The sequence below is a fragment of the Carassius carassius genome, chromosome 28, assembly GCF_963082965.1.
Source record: "Carassius carassius chromosome 28, fCarCar2.1, whole genome shotgun sequence".
NCBI lineage: Eukaryota > Metazoa > Chordata > Actinopteri > Cypriniformes > Cyprinidae > Carassius > Carassius carassius.
In genome coordinates this window covers 3,786,735-3,808,765 of record NC_081782.1, presented here as the reverse complement: position 1 = coordinate 3,808,765, position 22,031 = coordinate 3,786,735, and the positions used below count along the sequence as shown (strand labels likewise).

Here is a 22,031-nt window from a genome sequence, read left to right as displayed (position 1 = left end):
TACAGTCTATGTCTGTTACACATAGGCTTAAATAAGTGCTGCAATTTTTTTTTTAATAGCAAACATAAAATACCCCCATTACGTGACATATATCAGATTTGTGCCTTGAGAAATAACAGCTCTAACAGCACTAGCCTCTGTAAACAACAAACAGAGGATTTGTTAGCCAAAGTACAAGCGCTGGCTTTTTACGCGTTCTGGTTGGCAGACATATCACTGGTGGGCGGGGTTTAGGAGGAGACGGTTACTGTTCAGTTCCTGGACACAAAAACTAAAATTTTGAGCAATGAATTCATGAATTCCCTTCACAATATATTTTAAAACCCATAATGTAATTAATAATATTAATAATATTTATATGCTAATATTTAATTAATAATAATTTATTACAATTATACATTATATACACACACACAAGCATTTGTATTTATTATTTTTTTTTACAATTTTTGGGTATCTTGGATCAACTTTATTAAGCAAAATGTACATGTCACAGAAGCATACGGTGATAATAAATAAAAATAAAATAAAAAATAATTCTATTATATCGCAATTGCTATATTATTGTCTTTTCAGTCTCAAATAGCTTTATTGGCATGAAGAAAAAAGATATACCAATTAAAAAAAGATACACCGTAAAAACAATTAATATAAATACAATACCGCAATGTACAGACAAGTAGAGGTTGTCCCTTTCTTCCAGCAAGACCTCACCTCCCTTGCAGTCATATTTGTACTTTCTGGAGTTTCATTTTGTAGGTGTAAGAGTTTGACCTTATTTTATTGCAACTGAATAACTTTGTTGTGGGCTGCAGGGAACAAACATGTTTAACATGAGTAATTTGTGAGTAATTAGGGCACGTGGTTATAAAGTGCAGCTCTGTTTCCACTTTATTTTATGAGCAGACCATCTCTGTCTTTCTACACACACAGTGTTTTTGCTAGTGCACTTTTTAGTTTCAAGCAATGAAATACATGTTCAGAATATGCTTGATATGTACTTGCATACAAACACACCTATTGTAGATAACTGAATCTTTTCAAGCCGATTACATGCATGATCTATGAGTTTGTGATGCGCTTCTCCATGGATGCTGTTATCAGGTGGTCAGCGCACGTACGTGTCTTGTGGGTTTGTAACTGCCGGCGACGTGTCCCAGCTCTTTCTTGATCTCCCAGCGCTGTAGTGCTGAGGCCCAGGGCTCCAGTTTAGGGTCAAAAAAGCAAACACGAGTCTAAAAACAGAGAACAGCCTTCAGGTCAGAAATAAAAACACAAAGAAAGACCAGAGATGTCATTGAGAACAAACTGAATGAATCTGAATATCAAATAAAAGCATCTGCTAAATAACTAAATGTAAAAATAGACACTTTGGAAAAAAATATATCTATATCTATATTATAAGTCTGAGTTTGGTAGAATTTTATGGGGAAAACATTTATATTAAAAAAAAATTGAACGATTCTATTGGATAAAAATACAGTAAAATCTGTAATATTATGAAATATTATTACAACGTAAAATTTCTGTTTTCTAATTAAATATAGTTTAAAATGTAATTTATTTCTGTGATGCAAAGCTGAATTTCCAGGATCATTACTCCAGTCTTCATTGTCACATGATCCTTCAGAACTCATTCTATACTGATATTCTCAACGTTAAAAACATTTGTTTTGCTTAATATTTTTGTGGAAAGCAAGACAAATCTTTAGTAATAAATTTTGATTCATTTAACGTATCCTTGCTGAATACAAATATAAAATCCCTTAAAAGATGTTTATTTAGAAAAATTGTCAAATGTATCAAATAAGTCCTTTTAAATTCCATATTTTTAAAGCATTTGAACATGTATTTTCTTAAGTTAAAATTCTTCTGTACAATTAATCATTGAATTTTTAGGAGCCTTTTTAATGGATTTCGAACAAGTACAGTATAAAGTATGTTCATGATTTGTATTCTCATGTGCTACCTGAGCTGGAGTGGACTGTGTGGGGTCTTTTCCCGTACTGCTCAAGCTCTCTGTAAGTTTCTCTGCTTCTGTCTGGCCATTAAAGCTCTCAGATTTAGAGCAGAGCCCTCTGTGGTCCTCATCCATGCTCTCTGTGATCTGAGGAACAGGGAAATGGTATGGAAACGAAGGAATCAAATCAAAGGCGAAAATAAGAGGCATCCTCTGGAGAGCTTGTATGATTTCAACACTGGCTGTGATCAGAGGAGGAGGAGGCAACCTAAAATCTGACATGGTTTCCAGCATCAATTTCACAATGTTGGAACAAGTTACACAATCATTGGAAACACGACAGCATTCAGACTCAGTTTAAAAGCGACGATTAAAATTCTGGCATTGTCTCTATTATTATTCCTCATGTATAAACAGACACTGTTGGGGTTTGTTTACCTGCTGTGACTCCAGACAAACTTCCCTGAGTCTCACTTCTGCCTCATCCCTCTCGTCCTGGAGCCGTTTTAATCTCTCTTCCAGCTGCTGCACACACATAACACCAGCATTCAGCATAAAACCCCTGATTATTCATTTACATAATGCCAGCACTTTTTACTGGTCTTGCAGTATTGATGCCCTGAAGGGCCTAACAGACAGGAAGATGAAGGGAACTCTAGCTTGCTGATACTGCAAGATACAGAGGAAGGAAAAAAAGAGATATGGAAAGAGAATCCCAAAGCAAACAACCTAAGAAAGAAATGGACATGGGCAGAAAAGGAAGTTCCTGATGTAATTGCACATGGACCATTAGGGCTGAGGTCAACATTTGGGACAGCTCCACAGAGTAAAGGTGAACAAGAGAGCGCTGACCCGACATTTCTCCTGTAACGTGCGACTGAGGTCTCTTTCGGCCTGTAGCTCCCCCTGCTGAGTGGAGGACAGACACTGCAGCTCAGACTGGAGAGAAAGCATCTCTGAACGCAGCTGCAGCAAAGACTGAGACTGAAACACACACAGAACACACTCTTTAGATTTAGTCAGGATGTTGGTTATAGTCAGATCATCCCATTTTTCTTTGGTTTTAGCTCTAATATTTTTATCAGCAGTACTTCTAAGGGTGAATTTAGAAATTAAACATTTTAAGCTGCTCAAGCTATTCAAGCAGTGATTGTGTACTAATTTTCTGCCTTCGACAATACTTTTTAAGACTATTGTGGTTAAACTTCAAATCAAGTTGGATGAGCAATGTTCCTGGTATTATTTACTTATTCACTTTTTAACGCCATGCCAGCATTAAAGCTATTTTCATGGTAATCTCTGAATAAATTATACAAGGTATACAATTAACAAAAGCTTTTAAAAGACATTTCAGATGTACACTAGACAGAAATTCTAAAATACATTCAGGTGATACGTTTTTAAATAAATCTGTTCCTGTTATTATGCATAAGACTTAAATGTATTTTATTTTGCAAGGAATATGTATATTTAATAACATGTAATTTGTAATAATAATTACATAGTATAACATTAAGACTATAAAAAAGCAAATTTCAATTTAAATTAACTGATGTGCTCAACATAATACACTATTAAATACATTATTAAAAAGTATTACCATATACAGCATATCAACACTTTTTTATAGAAATAATGAAATTATTTTTATTTTTCCATTGCTTTAACGAGCAAATAACATTTATTGCAACTCATTTAGAAATGATATTGCAAACTTTTCTACTTGTTGGTTTGCATGCATAATCCACAAGGGGGCAGAAGACATGCAGTAAAAAGTTTTTTTTGGGACAGTATTAGTTATGTAAATTATGCAGAGGCCTTAGAAAGTCATGTATCAAATAGGATACATAAATCTATATTGGGTTAAGACAGTAGTCTGTTGGAGTTGTCTATCAGCTATTGGATCTTGAACATTTCTGATTTAGCATAACCTTTAGAGAGGCCATTTTCACTTGTTTGTATTTAAACAGGTTTAAGCATATACCTGTTCATAACTCCTTCTCTTATATTCATCCTTCGCTTCTTCAAGACTTTTAATTTCTGCTTCCAAATCCTGTCGAGAAGGCAAAGACGATGTAAAAACTCATTCTGGGATGTTATTACCACAGTGAGAGAGCCTGTGTCCAGTAAAATGACACACTTTGATTCTCAGAGAGTGATTCAGTGGTGTTCTGTTGCCCAAATACTGATTCAGTTGAGACTTCAGATGAGATATAAGGTTCTCCAGCTCAGACACCTTCTCTCCAAGCTTCTGATTGGCTCGTGAGAGGTCACCTGACTTTGCCGATGCATCATTCAGCGCCTTCTTCAGCTATATAGAAAACGGGAATCAAAAGTAGAATTGAATCAAATTCAAATGTATTTATAAAGCATATAGATATACTTGTAAATGCTGTAATTTAAAATCTACCTAGCAAGACATACCTAATTAATTTACAAAATGATCAAAATACATAATTTATTTAACATTACCCTCTGTGCTGACTTTCTCCCCGAGTCTTTTTCCCTTTTGAGCAAGCTCTTGTGTGAATCTACAAGTTCTGTCAATCGGCGAATCTCTGCCCTCGCCTCTTTAAGCTCCGCCTCCCTGCTGGTGCAGTCATGTATGATGTAAACTCGAGAAAACATGGAGGACATAAACCATCCAATCACATTCCCTCACCTCTCACTGAGGGCGTTTAATTTGTCTTGTGTATTGTGGTTTTCCTGTAAGGCCTGCTCTAAACTCTGGGATAGTTTCCTGTTGTCCAGTTGAGCTTCATCAAGTGCTTTTTGCAAAGCTTCAACCTTCGAAAATGTGAGCATGTGAACAGTTAATCTCCTCGATCTCATCTCTTGTCTATTTGGTCATCAGAGTGTTTGTGTGCGTCAAACCTTCTCGTTGTTCCTTGCGTCGAGATTCTCTACTTCAGCTTCAAGCCTCTGAATCTCTTTCATAGCCTGCAGTCTGAAAAACACACAACACACAGTAATGCAGATTACTGCAAACAATCACTGATTTATACAAAGACCAAGTTTACAGTTATGCACTTATAATGGAAGTCTATGGGGCAAGACATTCTCCAGAAACGAGCAAATATTTAAGCACTCTCATAATTGTTATTTGAGCTGTGAAGTGTCTATTTATTTCCTATAAACAGATTTTAGCTTCACAGGATGTTAACTGCTGGACTGGAGTGGTGTGAAGCTCTTGTGGATTATTGTGATGTTTTTATCAGCTGTCTGGACTCTCATTCAGACGGCACCCATTCACTGCAGAGCATCCATTGGTGAACAAGTGATGTAATGCTAAATTTCTCCAGATCTGTTATGATGAAACTGTATCTTGGATGAACTAGAATTTTCAGCAAATGTAAATTTTTGGGCTGACTGTGTATTCAGCACTTCTGCAATGGGATTGGGAACTAATACTACATCCATCCCACAAGTCAAAGACAGCTACCAGTGCAACATGAAAAATGAGTACCCCTTTAAGTTGCAACGACCCTTTTCCTCTAATCAGAAGTGTGTCCTCTTAGTCTCGCACACACACCTCTCTCTCCTGAGTGTGTGTAGTTCCTGTGCTCTTTCTCTCAGCTCTGCATGCAGTGTTTGCGTGTTCTGCTGCAGACGAGCGTGGGACGACAGGACGTTCTCCAAAGTTTGAGCTACTTCATTCTGTTATGCACAAAAACATAAACACTTTTGAACTTTTGTTAATTCAGCTCTTAGGTTTCAGTTGTCTTTCTTTGAACCCCTCACCATGTCTCTGTGCTGTTGCTGTAGTGTGAAGAGTTGCTCTTTTAATGTCTGATTTTCCCTCTGCGCCTGAGAACGAGGCAGAAAGAGTGTGAAATATTCAGTAGTTGACTTGTTGAAGGGAGTCATTATTTATATTCATATTTATTCTTAAAGTCCTTAAAGTTTAATTCCAAAAAACAACCACTGTTTTGTTTTATGTCACCATTTTGCACCCTACGCCGAACAAGGCTTTGCTGCTCTCACACAGTTTTTAAATACTCCATTATTCAATAAAAGCATAAAACAATCAGCACTGAAATGTGATGCACACATCCTCTGTTCTGCTTTTATTTCTTTGTTGTGACTCGGCAGGCTAAAATTCTAAACAGAATGGATGTTAAATATTGTCATATGTTTTGCTTTCTAATGCCTAGAATCTAAGGATGCAAGTTAAAATGGTACCATGTCAGTTAATGCCAGATATTATAGATATTACAAATAATTTAATAACACTGTTTAATATAACCTCTAAATAAATATTTATTTTCATACTGTACATTATAATGCTGTGATGTTTAACATGCACATGTGGCATTTAAAACGACTGATTTGAGTTTTTTGTGTTTTCTTAATTGAATCTAATTTGAAGTCATATCAAGAAAATAATTATGGGCTTGTCAGGTATCAGCCATAACTGTAATAATGGCTTGGGCAATACAGAAAACTTGTAGCAACTTGTAGTATTTTTACAAAAAAAATGCAGCAAACTATTTGATCTCAGAAGAAGTCTGTGTATCTGCTTCCTCAGGATATGAGCCTTTTAATCAATAAACAGTCTGAGGATTCTTAGCAGTTTTTATCAGTTGCTTTTCTGCAGTATATTTGCAATATATTTGCAAATATATTTGCTCAGTATATTTCTAATTTAGTTTATTTATAAAAGGCTGTATTTTTGGACTGGGGCAGAAATGCAGCAAACTATTTGATCTCAGAAGAAGTCTGTGTATCTGCTTCCTCAGGATATGAGCCTTTTAATCAATAGTCATCAACAGTCTGAGGATTCTTAGCAGTTTTTATCAGTTGCTTTTCTGCATTCATGCAGTTCAGTTTCACACACCTGAGTGGCACAGAGCTTGTTGTGTGTGTTTACCTGTGTATAACTGTTCTGCAGTGCAGTGTTGCTCTGACAGTGTCGAGTACATTCTGCTTTCAATGTCTTCAGGTCAGCGGCCATCTGCTGCACTCGCGCCTGTGTAAACACACACACACACACACACACACACACACCCCTTTTATTTGAAACCTGGTGTGTGTTTCAGACATACACTGTGTGTGTTTATCATATGACTGTCCAAGCATCGTTTTATGTCACACTGTGCAAAATGTGTGCAACAAATCCATACAAACACAAAATGTATGCGTCTGTGTGAAACAGACCTGCAACTTGCCCTTCTCGTATGCCAGTTGGTTCTTGCTGTCTGTCAAGTCCCAGAGTATCTGTTCCACCTGACGATGAGTTACCTGAGAGAGAGAGAGAGAGAGAGAGACTTACAAGCGCTCTTTCCTTTGACGTACATCTGACTCGGTGATCTTCTGATCTCAAACCTGCTGATGCTCCAAGGCTGCCAGGCTCTCCATCAGCTCCTTGTTCTCCTCCTTCTGTTTCTGCAGGGCTGAGTTCACCACGGTCAACTCCACCTGTCAATCACAGGGATGAAGAGGATGTTTATGGTAACTGTTGTAGTGGAGTCGATGTAGCATGTGAAATGAGCTCCATTTTATATCCATCAAATGCAGGAGAAGAAATTAAATTCAGTGAAAAATTCTGACCTCCTGAAGGCACTAGAGAAAGACTGAAAGTGACCTCACATTTGGTCAGCAGTACAGTACCTTGATCTCCGATAGCTGTGTTTCCAGAATTTTCTTCTCCTTTTCCAGTGAAATGACTGCAGAGTTCATCTGAGATTTGGAAATAAAGAGTTCATTAAAGCAATAGGCCACAGATGGTTGTGTGGCTAGTGTTTTTAAAAATGTTAAATAAAGATATAATATAAAAATATAAGAATTTTTTTTAAAAATTCTTATATTTTTATATTATATCTTATAAATACATATCATATTAATAACACATTATATATATATGTAGATTAAATATACAATTCTGTATAATTTAATATTATTTTGTATTATTATTATTACATTTGTTATTGTCACTATAATTATTACAATTAATAATTATATTACTATTTTAAAACAATATTTTATTCTTATAAGCATGCTAGCAATTATAATACATTATATAATGTATATATATAATTGATACATATTATTAAATGTATAATATAATATAAAAATTTTACTACTACTAATAATAATAATAATAATAACAAACAAGCAAAAAAAGTTGAAATGCGATTCATCCGGTCAGAATTTCTGTTTATCTGTTTATAGTCCTTTTCTTTGAACTCATAAAAGCACTTTGAGCTGACCTCAGTCTTTATCTGATCATGTTTCACGGCGCAGCTGAGCTCCCCCTGAAGCCTCTGAATGGTGCGTTCCAGCAGCTGCTGATGATTGACAGCTGTCTCCTGGGCAATGGTGGAACTCTGCTGCAGTTTGGCATGACCTGCTTTCAGAGCCTCCCTTTGAGAGAAATTAAGAGAGCTGACGATCACAAACATTACAATCCTGATCTCATTCACAGTACCTTATGACAGAACTGTGATTTACACTCATATTTTCTTTTATGTTGTCTACTTTTGGTTTTCAAGGATCATGCAGCACGTTGCCATCAGCCTAAATCTAAAAAAGTGAGATGAATTTGAGTCAAAATACGGTGCGTTTGGTGTCAGCAACAAAAGACACAGGAAGTGTTTGTCTTTTTCCTGCTGTGGGTCGTGATCCCCCCGCTGTGAATGATTTCTAGAAGTGAACTTGTGTGTGTATCTCACAGCTCTTTCTGCAGGGTGAGTTTCTCTGATATGGTGCCCTGTAGTTCAGCCTGGATGTTCCTTCTGGCTGTGTCTAAAAGCAGATCCTGCTCCTGAAGGTGTTTAAACACACGATCTCGCTCCGCCTGAACAAACAACACATTCCCAGCAATACTGCTCTATCATTATTTTCTGAATCACTTGTTTAATTAGTGCTAATTTGCTCTGCTACGGTTTAACTTTTACTATTATTCTTATTTTGTTTCTTATGGCACCTTGCCAATTCCAAAGAACAATTGTTTTTCATGCTATCAAATGATATTAAAACTGAAACCGAATTGAAATACCTTAATTTTGCAGTGCTGTTCTGTCTGTAGTCGAGTGTTTTCCAGTGTTAATGAATGAAGAGCGGTGCTCAGCTCTGAACACTGAACCTCTAGCTCTTCATTCAACACCTGAGAGAAAGAAAGAGGTGAACTTCTTTGAATAAACTTCATTCATAACAAGCACACACATTTTTACATCAGAAGAGCAAAGTTTATGATGTTTTTGGATTAAAGCTGGATGGATAGACGCATACATATGAGCCAGATGAATAACAGACTGAATTTCAGACTTTTTTTCACACATATTATTTGAATGGTTACAGAACAAATGAATGATGTACACTATTATACAGTAGTACTTTTATGTGCTTTTGGAACGTGACAGTTACAATTACAATCCTTTCATCCCTCCTTGAGTTTCACAGATGATAAAGTCATATAGGCTTGTATATGAAAGAATTTCTTTTCTTTTTTTTGGGTGATTTATTCTTTTATTAATATTGCAGTTTTTATTTATTCATTTATTTGAGAAAATTGTAAAACCCAATTTTTTTATAATTAAAAAGCATTTTTTACAAATTATAAAAAATGTAAATATTTGCAACAGAAAATAAACAAAAAAAAATACACAGAACAATGTAAACCATTTCAGTTGATTCAGTTTTATTTAATAACTGCTAATATTGCAAAACATTATTTTTATACAACAATATTGTATAATATACAATAAATAATTACAATATGTTATGTACATTTTTGCAACACAGAAAGAAAGCAAAAACTAAAAACAGTGCTGAAAAGTTTCTCTTCCAGTGAAGTATCTTCCATGTTTTATTATTCAAAACAATACAAACTGAAAGAACGTATGCTGTTTTAATTGTCTTTCTTTGAATTTGTCAACAAAACAAAAGAACATATTTATTTTCCTTTCACATAAATTTTTCAATAGCTACAATTTAATTTCTTTTATTGCATTAATTTAATTCCTTTCTCTTGTCCCCTCTAGTATTAGAATATATATATTATAATATTTTCAAAACAATTAGATTATAGGGGGGGTAAGCACTACTTTCAAACAGAGATGTGACCAAACAAAATTGGGAACCATTGCTCTAATCCAAATTTGTACAATGGCAGTATATTGGGTTTGTTGAGATAATATAATTATGTAATGCTAAATAGATGATGAGGGAGTGTGTGTGTGTGTGTGTGTGTGTTTGGTCCTAGTAAACCCTACAATATGGGGACAAAATGTCCCCACAAAGATGGCAATATCTGAAACCCTTGTCCTTCTGTAAGGGGTAGGTTTAGGTGTAGGGTTGGTGTATGATGATAGAAAATGCAGTTTGGACAGTATATAAACCATTTCATGTGTGTATGTGTACCTGGACTTGATCTGCAGCTGCTCTGAGGTCTCGTCCTTCTCTGATGAGTCTGCTGTTCTCCTGCTGCTGTTTCTGCAGAGCCGTCTTCACACTCTAAACACACACAAACATCATGAGACGTCTCATTCCCGCATTCAGTGTCCCTCTCACATGTTCTCGTACCTTCATCTCTTTGGTCAGCTGTGAAATCAGAGTCTCTTTCACTCCTGAGAGGAAACAAAACACTTTAGTTTCACTACCAAAAGACGTGCTGTATCATAGACATAGTTTAAAATGTCCCATAATTCAGTGTTTCTGACCGGATTGGTCTCGAAGTTCACGACACTCTCTTTCCAGGCCCAGTATTTGCTCCTCCCTCTTCTTTAGCTCTGCTCTGTTTGCCTGTCCATCAGTACGTAAGGAGTGACAGTCTGCTTGAAGAACCTCCACCTGACAAGACACCAACAAACAGTGGGCAGAAAGCGTAAATTTGGCATTTTTTGAATGTCTTGATTTGTTTTGGCCCAGTTTATCGTCCATCAGGTAAAGGTCTGATAATTTAGAAGCAGCCTCTTCTGAACAAGACACATGCTTTACCTGTCGTCTCTCCCTCTCCACCACTCTCTCCATCTCCTCCAATCTCAGCAGCAGTGCATTGTGGGATTGCTCAGCCTCCAAGAGTGCTGTGGTATCCTGCACCATCTGCGAACAGTTTCAGAGGTCAAGAACTATCAATTCATATAATAGCTATTTTACTTATGACATTATAAAGATTCATTGGTTTAACTGGGAAAAACATTAAAATACACTCTATTTGAAAATAGTTTTTATTGTAAAACATTTCTGTTAATTAAAGTAAAAAAAATCTGAAAGTGAAAATATGCTGATTAAGTGAAAATAAAAAACTTTTTTAATATTACCTTGTAGTTCTAAAATTACTAACTGAAATAAAAACTAAAATAAAAACTTATATTAAAATATTTAGGGAAAAAATGGCAAATGCATATAATAGAATAACAAAAAAGTGTATGTAAAATTAAAATATAAATGAATTTATAAAATAATAATTTATATATTAATTTAATTAATAATTAATTAGTAAAACTATAATAGCATATACATGACACTAAAAACACTGCTTAAAATTTGATGTTTTACATGTTTATTTAAAAAATATAAATAAATACTAGTTACCATTTCACCTGAAAACTGAATGGGTTCATTTATTAATTTTTACACACAAACATTTCATGCAGTCTCTTAATTAATATGAGCCGTTTTACTTGAGCAGAGGTGGTGTTCTCCAGTGCCTCCCTGAGTCTGAGCACCTCCCGCTGCGCCTCCTGTCTCTGCTCACAGGCCAGCTGCAGCTCATCCTGTAACTGCAGCACCTCCCGCCGTGAAGAGCGCTGCTCCTCCTCGTGCTGCTCCTGCAGTGTGGTTAACCGCTCCTGCAGATGCACTACACAGAGAGAGAAACTGCTCCCACAGATGCACGCTGACAAAATGAGTCTAAAACACACAAGTTTGCCTAGTTATCCTACTGAGGAAATTGCATAGACTATTCATTGTTTTTATATACAGCTAGTTATTAACTACACTATAACTATGCTAATATATATATATATATATATATATATATATATATATATATATATATATATATATATATATATATATATATAATACAAAAAAAAGGATTATACTGTTTTTACAGTATAAAGGTAGGTTTGGAAAGCTTTGGAAGAATTTGTTAGCTTTTTTCCACATCTCGAACGGTACAATTGTTACTACAGGTTTTTATTGTGATATAAATATATATATATATATATATATATATATATATATATATATATATATATATGTATAACATTTGGATTTTTTTATTATAATTTTTCTTATTATTGGACATTTTATTGTGCATGCTCATTTACCCCGTTTTTACATTTGGAATCCTCTATTGTCATCTAATGCTCTTCTAAAGTGAATTAATTTAATAACACTGTTAAATGTAATGTATTGCACATCTCAAATATCCTTTTATCATACTGCTGTGATGCATAATTCACATTTATATTCACATGCACCACTGAAAACGGACCCATGTTGGATGGATTGAGCTGTCTGTCCGTCTCCAGACGGAAGGTGGTGAGTTTCAGAGCGTGCAAAACACTTTCTAATCTGCATACACGAGCGACCAGCGTTTCACACTGTCTCCACAGCAAACCCTCTCCTGCGGCACTCAGGGCCCGGTGGATGTTCACAGGACTGATGGGACGCTTAGAGGAGCTCCCGTCTGAAGAGTTAACGAGCAGCAGATCTGCAGACGCTCCCACAGAGCCCAGACTCCTCACTAACTCCTCCGTCTGCTGCTCCGCTGTCTGAAGACGCTGCTGTAAGACGGAGAGAGACTCCGGAGCCGTGGCCCCGTGACAGATCACTGACCTGGACATTACTGAGAGAGAGAGAGAGAGACGGATGGACGGACGGACAGAGAGAGACAGACAGACAGACAGAGAGGGAGGGAGAGAGAGAGAGAGAGACGGATGGACGTACAGAGAGAGAGAGAGAGAGAGAGACGGATGGACGTACAGAGAGACAGACAGACAGACAGACAGAGAGGGAGGGATGGAGGGAGAGAGAGAGAGAGACAAAGACAGATAGACGGACAGATAGATGGATAGACAGACAGACAGACAGACAGACAGACAGACAGACAGACAGATAGATAGATAGATAGATAGATAGATAGATAGATAGATAGATAGATAGATAGATAGATAGATAGATAGATAGACAAAAGTATTCTTTAACCTTTATTTTGGCTAAATCGTAATTTAATAACATTTACATGTTTTTGGTCAGGTAAAAGACCTGTATATATATATTTTGGTCAGGTAAAAGATAGTTATATATATATATATATTAACATGGAAATTTAAATCAGTGCATCGGACAGAAACTCACCGGTAACGTTACTTGACGTCGGTGAATCTCATTGACAACACCTTTGCATTTCCGTCACACGCTGAGGCTGAGGCTTGAGGCTTGTTTGTATTAACTGAATGCAAAGTAGATTTCATTTGTTTTTATCTGTTGTTGTTGCGTACGAGGAGCCCAGCACTTCCGGCTTAGATGGTTACCGTGGAGACCGTTCCCTCTCGTGCTCTGTTCTAAACTCCCGCCACAGCGAAAGAAAACGAAACTAGAGCGGAAAAAATAAGCGGGGCGTAGTGGCCCGGACGTTCTATCTGATTGGTCAGGTATGAGACGATACAAAATAACAGTTTAATTTTAACTCTTCACTGTGTGTTTTTTAGTAGCTTTTCAACGTCTCAAAATCATTATTCTGGTGTGAATATTTGTTCATACTACTGCTAAGAGAATAGCTAGGCCACGTGGGTTTTGCTACTTTTCACAGTCATTTTATTATTAGTATTATTAATGACCTTACATGCAAAGTGCAATTTATATACAGGGTCAGACAGTTCTCAGATGCCATCAGAAATATCTTAATTTGTGTTCCGAAGGGGATCCAAGGTCTTACGGGTTTGAAACAAGTAATTTGAGTAATTAATGACAAAATTTAAATTTTTGGGTGAACTATCCCTTTAAAAAAATCAGTCGTTTTTGATGAAAGGATACGTTTTTTAGTATATATAATTTTACATCGATTGATGCGCCAGATATTGGTGTACATGAGAAATAATTTATCAGATTGAAAGTTTAAAATTTTAGAACACAAGTTTGTTCTAAGGAAGGTAAAACGTCTTAATATTTGAGCACAGCTGCGATTGTTGAGCCATCAAGCGCCCCCTTGAGGAAGCGAAATTATAATATATGTAGTTATTAATGCGCAGTAAATGGTGCCTTCCAATAATATTCTGTTTCCTTTTACAAGACAAAGTATTGTTTTGACAAGAGACGCCCAGACGCTTTTGAGAACTGAAAATTGTTATTTTTATTTATTTGAAGCCTTCTTAGAATGTTACGAAACAAAACATTTGCCATATTTGCCCTTGTGGACAGTAAGGTTTTTATTGCAATATAAAATTGTACCAATATATATTTCAGTTAAGTTTTACATTTTAGAAATAGAAAAAAAGAATCTCTGTAATAATGTCATATTTCACCCCAAAATAAAACGAAGATATAGTTAGGCTATTTTGCATATAAAAATGCCTATTCTTAAAAACATTATTTTGATTGTGTCATTTTTAAATACACAGATTTAACATTTAATGTATCCATGATCATTTACTAAACCTAAAAAAAACAACAAAAAAAAACTATTCTTTATAATAATGAAAATTAATTATATATACCTTCAATGTTGGGGTGGAATATGACTTTTCTTCGTTTAGATTCATGCAAAATGACTATCAGTATTGGCATTTGAGAAACGCTGTATGAGGCAAATAACCACACCAAAGCCTCATCAAACCGTTCCATCATGATCTAGAGGGAAGAAAAATCTCTCATTGCTTTTGAATCACCACTGCAAATTATTAACTCTCTTAAAAAACAGATCCCAAGTAAGTTCTGCATCTTGTTATGGATGAATTAAAATTTACCCTGAACAACAGCAGATAACAGAGAAAAAAATAAAAGATGATGCTCATAGAAACGACTTTGATTCAAGTTTTAAATTCATTTGCAGTGTGTTGAAACAGGATTTCCCAGCAGCAACCGAGTCAGAATGAAGCAGCAGCAGCCCTTTATTTTTAAGATTATTCCTCATGTGAGTTATGAGATCTTCTCGTAGAACAGGAGGTAGGCTTGGGAACTCTGCACTTTGGCCTCTGGAACCGGATGAACACTGCTGTCGCTGATGTGAAACCATGATCCTTTACTGGCCTCGGCGTGACCTGCTACGAGATGACGGTTAGAAATAGATAATAATCGAAATGTCATTTTATAATGCAATTTGCATTACGCACAGACAAACTGATTTTTTTGGCCTCTGATATTAATGCATATTCACATGAATCCATAAAAGCCATCGAAAACTCCAGCTCAACAGCACAGATACTCACAGCCAGCATCGAGTCCATTTTCTATATAATTGCGCGTATAGGGTCGTGATTTGACGTAGGCTGTATAATGTCCAGACCGCATGGTGCCGCTGTGTTCCACTATACCATAAAGACTATACAGCATTCGCATCTCGCCCTCCTTCACTCCCTAAAAACACAAACACACATCTGGGTAACTGCTGATCTGCGAGTTTGAACCAGTTTTGAGTGAGTTTACTGAACCCAGACACCAAAAAGTGATGTAAGGATGGAGAGAAGTGTTGTGAAAACCAACAATCATTTGCTCACCTTGCAGTTTAATGAGCAGAATGGAGCGAGATCCAGGATCTGAGGGAACTGCACATGTCTGTTCACCTTACAAACACTGTATCCAACCTACAGGCAAAGAAATGACTAAATAAAGGCTCTTGTTCGAGTTTATAGTGTTAAATGAGTTTCTGAACAAGGTGATTGACCTGCTGGAATCTCTTCAGGTGGAGCGTGAGCACTGCTGGAGGATCAGAGATCAGCATCTGCTTCAGAGCATCTCTGTAAACAGCTTTCTTACCTGACAACACAACAGAATCTGTTTAGAAGCTTTGCTTTCACAAATGAGGTTTCTGAAGTGTTGTGTTCAATCACTAAAAAATACAGCTTATTTCAGGCTTATTTCCCCCCCAAAAACTGCACAATAGCAAATACAGACAAAATTATGCACAATGATTTTTTTTGTCACTTTAAAATATGAAAGGGGTCAGGCATGAATTAAGCCCTATGCAATAAACGCTAATGTGCTCCAGACGATACTGAACAATATTTTAATATATTATAAATTACATATAATAAATATAAATATTTGATATATTTTTAACATATTTCATGATTGCAAATAAGATTTTTTCAAAAGTATCTGAAACATTTATACCACAAAATATTTAAATTTGCATTAAAATTGACACTAAAATCTCAAGGGTTTGAACATTTGAAGTGGAAGAATAAATATTTGTATTGCAGCATGTAGTGCTAGTTTTTTTCTTCTTCTAAAGATTAAACCAAAAACCCATTAAAAGTTGATATTTCCATTTGTAATAGAGTCTTTGTTGTTTTTGTCTGGATGTCGCAGCAGTGAATATATGTAGAAATCATAATATGACAAAATAATCACAATATATATTTTTTGGCCAAGGCATGCAGAAAAAAAAAAGTAATATCTTATGTTCACTCGCATGTCATGCAACTATTAACCAATATCATTAATAATACCAGTATTATTAAATTGGAGAAATACTAAGTAACTCAACATTTTTCAAGTAAATATTTTATGTCTAGTTTATTAATCTAAGTCTAGTTTATGGTTGATATGATAAAAGTTGAGCAGAGTACCGTCTGTTGCTTTATGTCCAGCCTGGCGTTTAGTGCAGGTGACACACATCAGTCTGTTGTTCTCTGTAAGATGTTCCACCTCAGTGAACTGATACAGACAGGACTCCAGCGAACACTCCTGCTTCTCTGGCGCCGTCCTGCTGGCCAGGGACTGAAAGGCCAGTTCAGGGTCTTGATTCACTACTGTGTATTCCTTCACATCGTCTGAGCCCTCATCTCTATTCTCCATCTCACTTTCTGTTTTTAGTGACAGAGTATTCAGTTCTTGTGTTAACTGATCCTCTTCTGCACAAAGCTGGTCAGCAGCATCATCTTCCTCAATTGCATTCACATCCTGTGCTTTTTCTCCCTCTACAGACACATCTTCAGAAGCCTGGTCTTCAGATAAGGCGTTAAAGCGGTTGTTGACAGAGGTAGCATGTTCTTGCTCGGATTCCTTGTCATCTTCATCCTCATTTTGTGAGAGAGCAGGAGGTTTCTCAGGGCTCAAATTGTCCTGGTTGTTTTCGCCTGGTTCTTCATCAGCGCTGCCATTTACTGATAGACTTTGATTGGAGGCATCTGGAAGATTAGTGCTGCTAGCCGTGCTCTGATTGGTCAGAGCGTCCAAAATGACTTTACTGCCCAGTTTCTGCTGACGTCTCTGAGTCTATGGACATAAAAGTAAAAAAACAAAATACAGCTGTTTCTCACATGGTCTGGATTCTACTAAAAAGCATACTTTTCAAATTTACTCAAAATTCTCTCTCTCTCTCTCTCAAAAAAAAAGAAGAGTGGAGGCTATAATATGCAATTGTGCATTAATCATTCAAAGAAATTACTAATAAATGGTTCAAATAAATAAACATTTAAATTGTTTGCAATATATTTCTGGCTCATATAAAGGCAATATAACCATAATAGTTTTTAATGAAATTGAATGGACATTTCCTCAAAATTAACTAAATCAATTATGAACAGTTGCTGCTAAAATGTCCAGTAATCGGCCAAAGCAATTACTAACAAACGGCAACATTTATTGCAATTTATTTCTGGCTCAAATAAAGTCTCTCTCTCTCTCTCTCTCTTACTTACTTCTCTCTTACTTTCTCTCTCTCTCTCTCTCTCTCTCTCTCTCTCTTACTTTCTCTCTCTCTATATATATTCATTTTTATAAATGCAAACTTCACAAAATAAAATGAGAACAGCTGGAGCTAAAACATATTGTTTAATTCCAATGACATTCTAAATGTACACATTTTGCCAATTAAACAGTATGGTTGAGATTATGATATATATATATATATATACACACACACCCACTCACACACAATTGCAAAGACATTATTATTCCCACTTTGCTGACCATCTGAACTAGTGTGTGTGTGTGTCTTCACCTTGGCTTGTCTCTTGGCCTGTTTCTTTGCTTTCTTCTGCTGGTACTTGCTTCCTGTTCCTGTAGGCATGTCTTCATTCCCATTGGCCAGAGATGCTGTGTTTTCTCGGTCTCCATCATCACTGACGCTGCTGTGATACTGCATGACCTTCTTCTGGTTCTTCTTCCTGTGGGCCTGGAGGAAACCCTCAAATCAGATCAATTCCCCAGAATATTCACATCAGGGGTAAAGCAGCTATATGAAGTTCACCTCATCAGCTACAGGAAGAGAAAGATCCAGAAACATCTCTGTCACCAGAGACACAGTTCTGCACTCTTTACACATCACTGTGCTGCTCATCTGTCCACCAAACACTCGGTCCACAAAGTTCTTGGGCGCACAGTTTTTCTCATACTCTGGTGAAAATGATGCAAGAGAAAGTTACAGATATCATTTTATTAATGGTTTGTATTTAATCATGCTTTAAGCATTACATTAAAACATAATTTTTCATTCTGACAATGACTTGTACCTTTAAGAACCTTCTTCATCTGCTCAGCCTCTAAGCTTTTGCCAGAGTTTTTCAAAGCTTCCAGAATTCCAGAATTAACTCGCTGGAAAATACAGGGGATAAACAAGCAGCAGAAGGTTACACTAAAATATCTAAAATACTCTTTATTTCCAAATGAATGGACAGAAAACAAGCAGACAGAAGTCCACTGCTAAAATGATGTGCATTTCGTCTGGTCTGTGTTCATGTCCTGTAGAGGGTCGTACCTTAACTTCTTCTCCCCTCATGCCGTCCAGAAGGTACCGCAGAAGCTCCTGACTGTCCTGCTGCTGAAAGCCTTTAAAGCGTGGAGCTCTGTCAACAGATAACATTTAATAAATATGGTAAAATATTATTGCAATTGCAAATGTTTCCATTTTAATGTATTCTAAAATGTAATTTTGTCTTGTGATGGAAAGCTGAATTTTCAGCATCATTAAACATAATTTTAATATGCTGATTTGAGATCATTTTCAGAATTATTTGGTGAATGGAAAACTCAAAACAGCAGCATTTATTTGAAACAGAAAAATTTTGTAACATTATGTCTTTACTCTCACTTTTGATCATGTTATTGCATTTTTGCAGACTAAAAAGAAGTCACTGGTTTTAAAATAAAACGGACCTAATTTTAATGAGCCAGACTTTTGAATGCAGGGTAGAATTCATTTTAATTATTTCTGGAGGCTTTCTGTCATTTTATCTATTGTAAAAGTGAATCAAACTAGCAACCAAAAGACTAAACATATGCTATAAAATCTTTTAAGGACAGAACATTTCTTCTTATATGAGGCTTCTGTGCTGGGAACACTTTTTTTTGGATACCTACTTTTTACATACTTGTGTGAGGAGATCATTAGGGGTCACAACATTTTTTTTGGACCCCTGAACTTCTTTCATAAACTGACACATAGCCAGCGTGAGAGACCCGGGCCTTTCCAGCTGGATCTGAAGAGGTTCCTGAAATTATAATGATAATGTGAAAACATCCTGTTATTTAAAGCTTTATGCCAGAAGAACATCATGTGTCTCAGCATCAGTACCAGCTCAGAAGACAGTGCAGGTGTGATGGTGAAGCAGCTCTTCTCATCCCTGATCTGGTTCAGCAGTTCTCGCAAAAACTGCGTCTGTGATAAATTCTGAGAGGAAGACGAGAACATCAGGGTTTGCAGAACTTACATGTTTTCTCACGTGAAGCATCTCAAACTCTGACTCTGTACCTGAATGACCGAATTGAAGAAGCACGTGTTGCCCAGATTACTGAGACCCCTGACGCTCACGACACCAGAGCTTCCTGTGGCTGCTGCTTTCTGTCTTTTGGGACTGTCATCATGTTTTGAGCTGCTCTTCTGCTTCTCCTCTTCCTCTTTCTCTTCATCCAGCGTTTGCTCTGCAGGATTTATCTCCAAGCTCTCTTCCTTCTTACTTTCTGCGGAGTATGTATGCAAATGTATGCTTTTGTTAAAGGAAAGACACTCCAGGCAAAAACATGCTACTATTTCATGCACTGGTCAATTTTGAGAGTGGATATTTTGCTTCTACAACATTGTATAACTACTACTGACATTATATAAGTGCGAATGGCCCTAAAAGCTCTAAAACACCTACTTCTGTTGGAGTTCCTCTTGCCAGGATCTGTGAGCACTTGTTTTCTTATGTGTGTTATCAGCTGCGCCAGCTGCCCCGTGCTGGAATACTGAACTTCATCATCACAGATGTAACACCTGCAGCACATCGGAGCAGAAGGTAAAGAGGTCTGAACACACAGATCCGGTCACATTTCAGTGTGGAGGTGGATGTGTGTCACTCACCAGACGCTCCAGACGTCCAGACTAAGCACTAAACAGTGTGGCTCAGATCGAGGCGTCTCGTAGTGCTTGATCGCATGCTGATTTCCTGATCTCCCGCAGCCCTGATGAGGATCACGATACTGTTAATGTGTGGCGGTTCAACAGCAATGTGTCAAAAGTCACCTGAGCACTTACTCTGTGGCCGCATTTCAAGCACATCCACACAGCTGGGCTTTCTCTGTCAGGTTCATCCTCTGAGATCTGCTGTTCAACAGGTTTGTCCGGTTCACAGTCTTGACACGAGCTCCAGTGCTCATCCAGACCGGCTTTCTTCAGCAAGTTGTGCTCTGTTCCTTTACGGATGTGAGTGCAGGACACCCCTAACAAAGCAGCAGGAGAAGCATGTGATTAAAATCACGGTCAGCATCTCATTGTTCAGAGCAGCTATCAAACATGTACAGTACCTGCTGAATCAGTGCTGCTGTCTGCTCGAGGACTTCTGTCTTTCCCCTTCTTTTTACCCATTTTAGTCTATAGAAGAGCACCTGAATGGGGTTAAAACACGGCATGTATATAAACATCACATACAGAAATAATAATACGATATAATAGATTTATCATATCACATAAACGCCAATGACTGTCTTTTGTGATGAGGTTGTTTATGACTATCAGATACTACCTTTCTCCGATACAAAATACTTTGAGAAATGTAATAAAGTGGCATCAATAAAAAAGATTAAGTGATTAATATGTAATTAATACTGGACTTTTAATCCACTGAAAATACAAATTAACTGCAGCAGCTGTTATTTTCAGAAGACAAACATGGCGAAAACATTTTAAGTCTACTTACGAAGTTACCAAATGCATTTAAAACTATGTAAACGGAATTTCATCCATTCAAGTTCCCGAAATTAAATAATTTGTAGCGAAACGAACTCGAACTGCATTAAAAAATCTGTGTCGTAAAGCATGTTGACCGGCTGCTCTGAGTATTTCCGGGTGACGCTCAATACAATGTAATTTCAAAATAAGAGTCTGACTAAAACGTAGTCAGACGTAGATGTGTGTCAAAGTCATTTGACACACATCTGTATCTTTTTTTAACGGTCTTTTTGTCAAAGGCTGAATGTTGATTAGACTGGATTTACACTCAGAAAATATTTCAAACTCCCCATTTGTGGATATTTTTGACATTCTTCTTTCAGGGATATTTTGTTGCTCTGTGGCCTGCATACGTAAGCATTATTATTATAATATTTGTATTCAGTAATACTATCAAATTATGAATACAAAAATAATAATAATAAATAAATAAACAAATTAAGCTTTGTTCACGAATTTTTTTATATTTCGTTAGATGCTTTTAAATGGTTTCACAGCTTCACACAAAGCAGCCTTTTGGGCGATTCATCACATCATGACCTGAAGCTGAATTGTTCAAAAATCTAAAAGGAAAGCGAAAGTAAATAAAACTATGAACCAAAAGGTGCGTTCTATGAAATGCTGGATCTTCTGTTCTTCTTCCAATCTAAAAAAAAAATGAGATTCTTACAGTTCATATATATATATATATATATATATATATATATATATATATATATATATATATATATATATATATATATAATTTTG

The 22,031-nt window shown here is 36.4% G+C and overlaps 2 protein-coding genes across 6 annotated transcripts; both read right to left on the bottom strand.

Annotated features, from left to right (window-relative positions):
• Positions 1–430: 430 nt before the first annotated feature.
• Positions 431–13,478, bottom strand: ccdc150 (coiled-coil domain containing 150). Of its 2 annotated transcripts, none has more exons than XM_059513910.1 (25): positions 13,268–13,478; positions 12,402–12,755; positions 11,584–11,762; positions 10,898–11,002; positions 10,621–10,750; positions 10,484–10,527; positions 10,322–10,414; positions 8,958–9,065; positions 8,632–8,756; positions 8,170–8,323; positions 7,571–7,639; positions 7,286–7,378; positions 7,118–7,201; positions 6,831–6,929; positions 5,702–5,767; positions 5,493–5,617; positions 4,835–4,907; positions 4,623–4,747; positions 4,433–4,550; positions 4,101–4,271; positions 3,945–4,013; positions 2,813–2,944; positions 2,399–2,485; positions 1,970–2,107; positions 431–1,235 (listed from the first exon to the last, which is right to left on the bottom strand). In XM_059513910.1, the coding sequence occupies exons 2-25, from the start codon at positions 12,751–12,753 to the stop codon at positions 1,101–1,103; spliced, it is 2,874 nt and encodes a 957-aa protein (XP_059369893.1). In that variant the 5' UTR covers positions 12,754–12,755; positions 13,268–13,478; the 3' UTR covers positions 431–1,100. The 2 variants fall into 2 exon arrangements, with proteins under 2 accessions (XP_059369893.1, XP_059369894.1); XM_059513911.1 differs by having other exon boundaries at positions 4,433–4,547.
• An 834-nt stretch (positions 13,479–14,312) lies between these two features.
• On the bottom strand, positions 14,313–21,439 carry LOC132107721 (ubiquitin carboxyl-terminal hydrolase 16-like). Of its 4 annotated transcripts, none has more exons than XM_059513883.1 (17): positions 21,377–21,439; positions 20,858–20,938; positions 20,589–20,773; positions 20,415–20,515; positions 20,212–20,327; positions 19,824–20,032; positions 19,647–19,742; positions 19,433–19,563; positions 18,831–18,918; positions 18,586–18,667; positions 18,324–18,469; positions 18,075–18,248; positions 16,699–17,347; positions 15,792–15,883; positions 15,625–15,711; positions 15,337–15,484; positions 14,313–15,171 (listed from the first exon to the last, which is right to left on the bottom strand). In XM_059513883.1, the coding sequence occupies exons 2-17, from the start codon at positions 20,916–20,918 to the stop codon at positions 15,047–15,049; spliced, it is 2,490 nt and encodes an 829-aa protein (XP_059369866.1). In that variant the 5' UTR covers positions 20,919–20,938; positions 21,377–21,439; the 3' UTR covers positions 14,313–15,046. The 4 variants fall into 4 exon arrangements, with proteins under 4 accessions (XP_059369866.1, XP_059369865.1, XP_059369868.1 ...); XM_059513882.1 differs by having other exon boundaries at positions 21,250–21,379; XM_059513885.1 differs by having other exon boundaries at positions 14,313–15,168; positions 21,250–21,379.
• Positions 21,440–22,031: the final 592 nt, after the last annotated feature.

Bases quoted from the DNA above. Each gene is read 5' to 3' on its own strand.
- ccdc150 (XM_059513910.1), bottom strand. From the start codon at position 12,753: ATGTCCAGGTCAGTGATCTGTCACGGGGCCACGGCTCCGGAGTCTCTC. The intron at 4,272-4,432 runs GTAATGTTAAAT...TTTTCTATATAG, and splicing joins GGAGAAAGTCAGCACAGAGG to CTGAAGAAGGCGCTGAATGA. The intron at 1,236-1,969 runs GTAGCACATGAG...CTCTGTTTTTAG, and splicing joins CACAGTCCACTCCAGCTCAG to ACTCGTGTTTGCTTTTTTGA.
- LOC132107721 (XM_059513883.1), bottom strand. From the start codon at position 20,918: ATGGGTAAAAAGAAGGGGAAAGACAGAAGTCCTCGAGCAGACAGCAGC. The intron at 20,328-20,414 runs GTGAGTGACACA...GATGTGCTGCAG, and splicing joins CTGGACGTCTGGAGCGTCTG to GTGTTACATCTGTGATGATG. The intron at 15,172-15,336 runs GTGAGTATCTGT...GTCATCTCGTAG, and splicing joins AAATGGACTCGATGCTGGCT to CAGGTCACGCCGAGGCCAGT.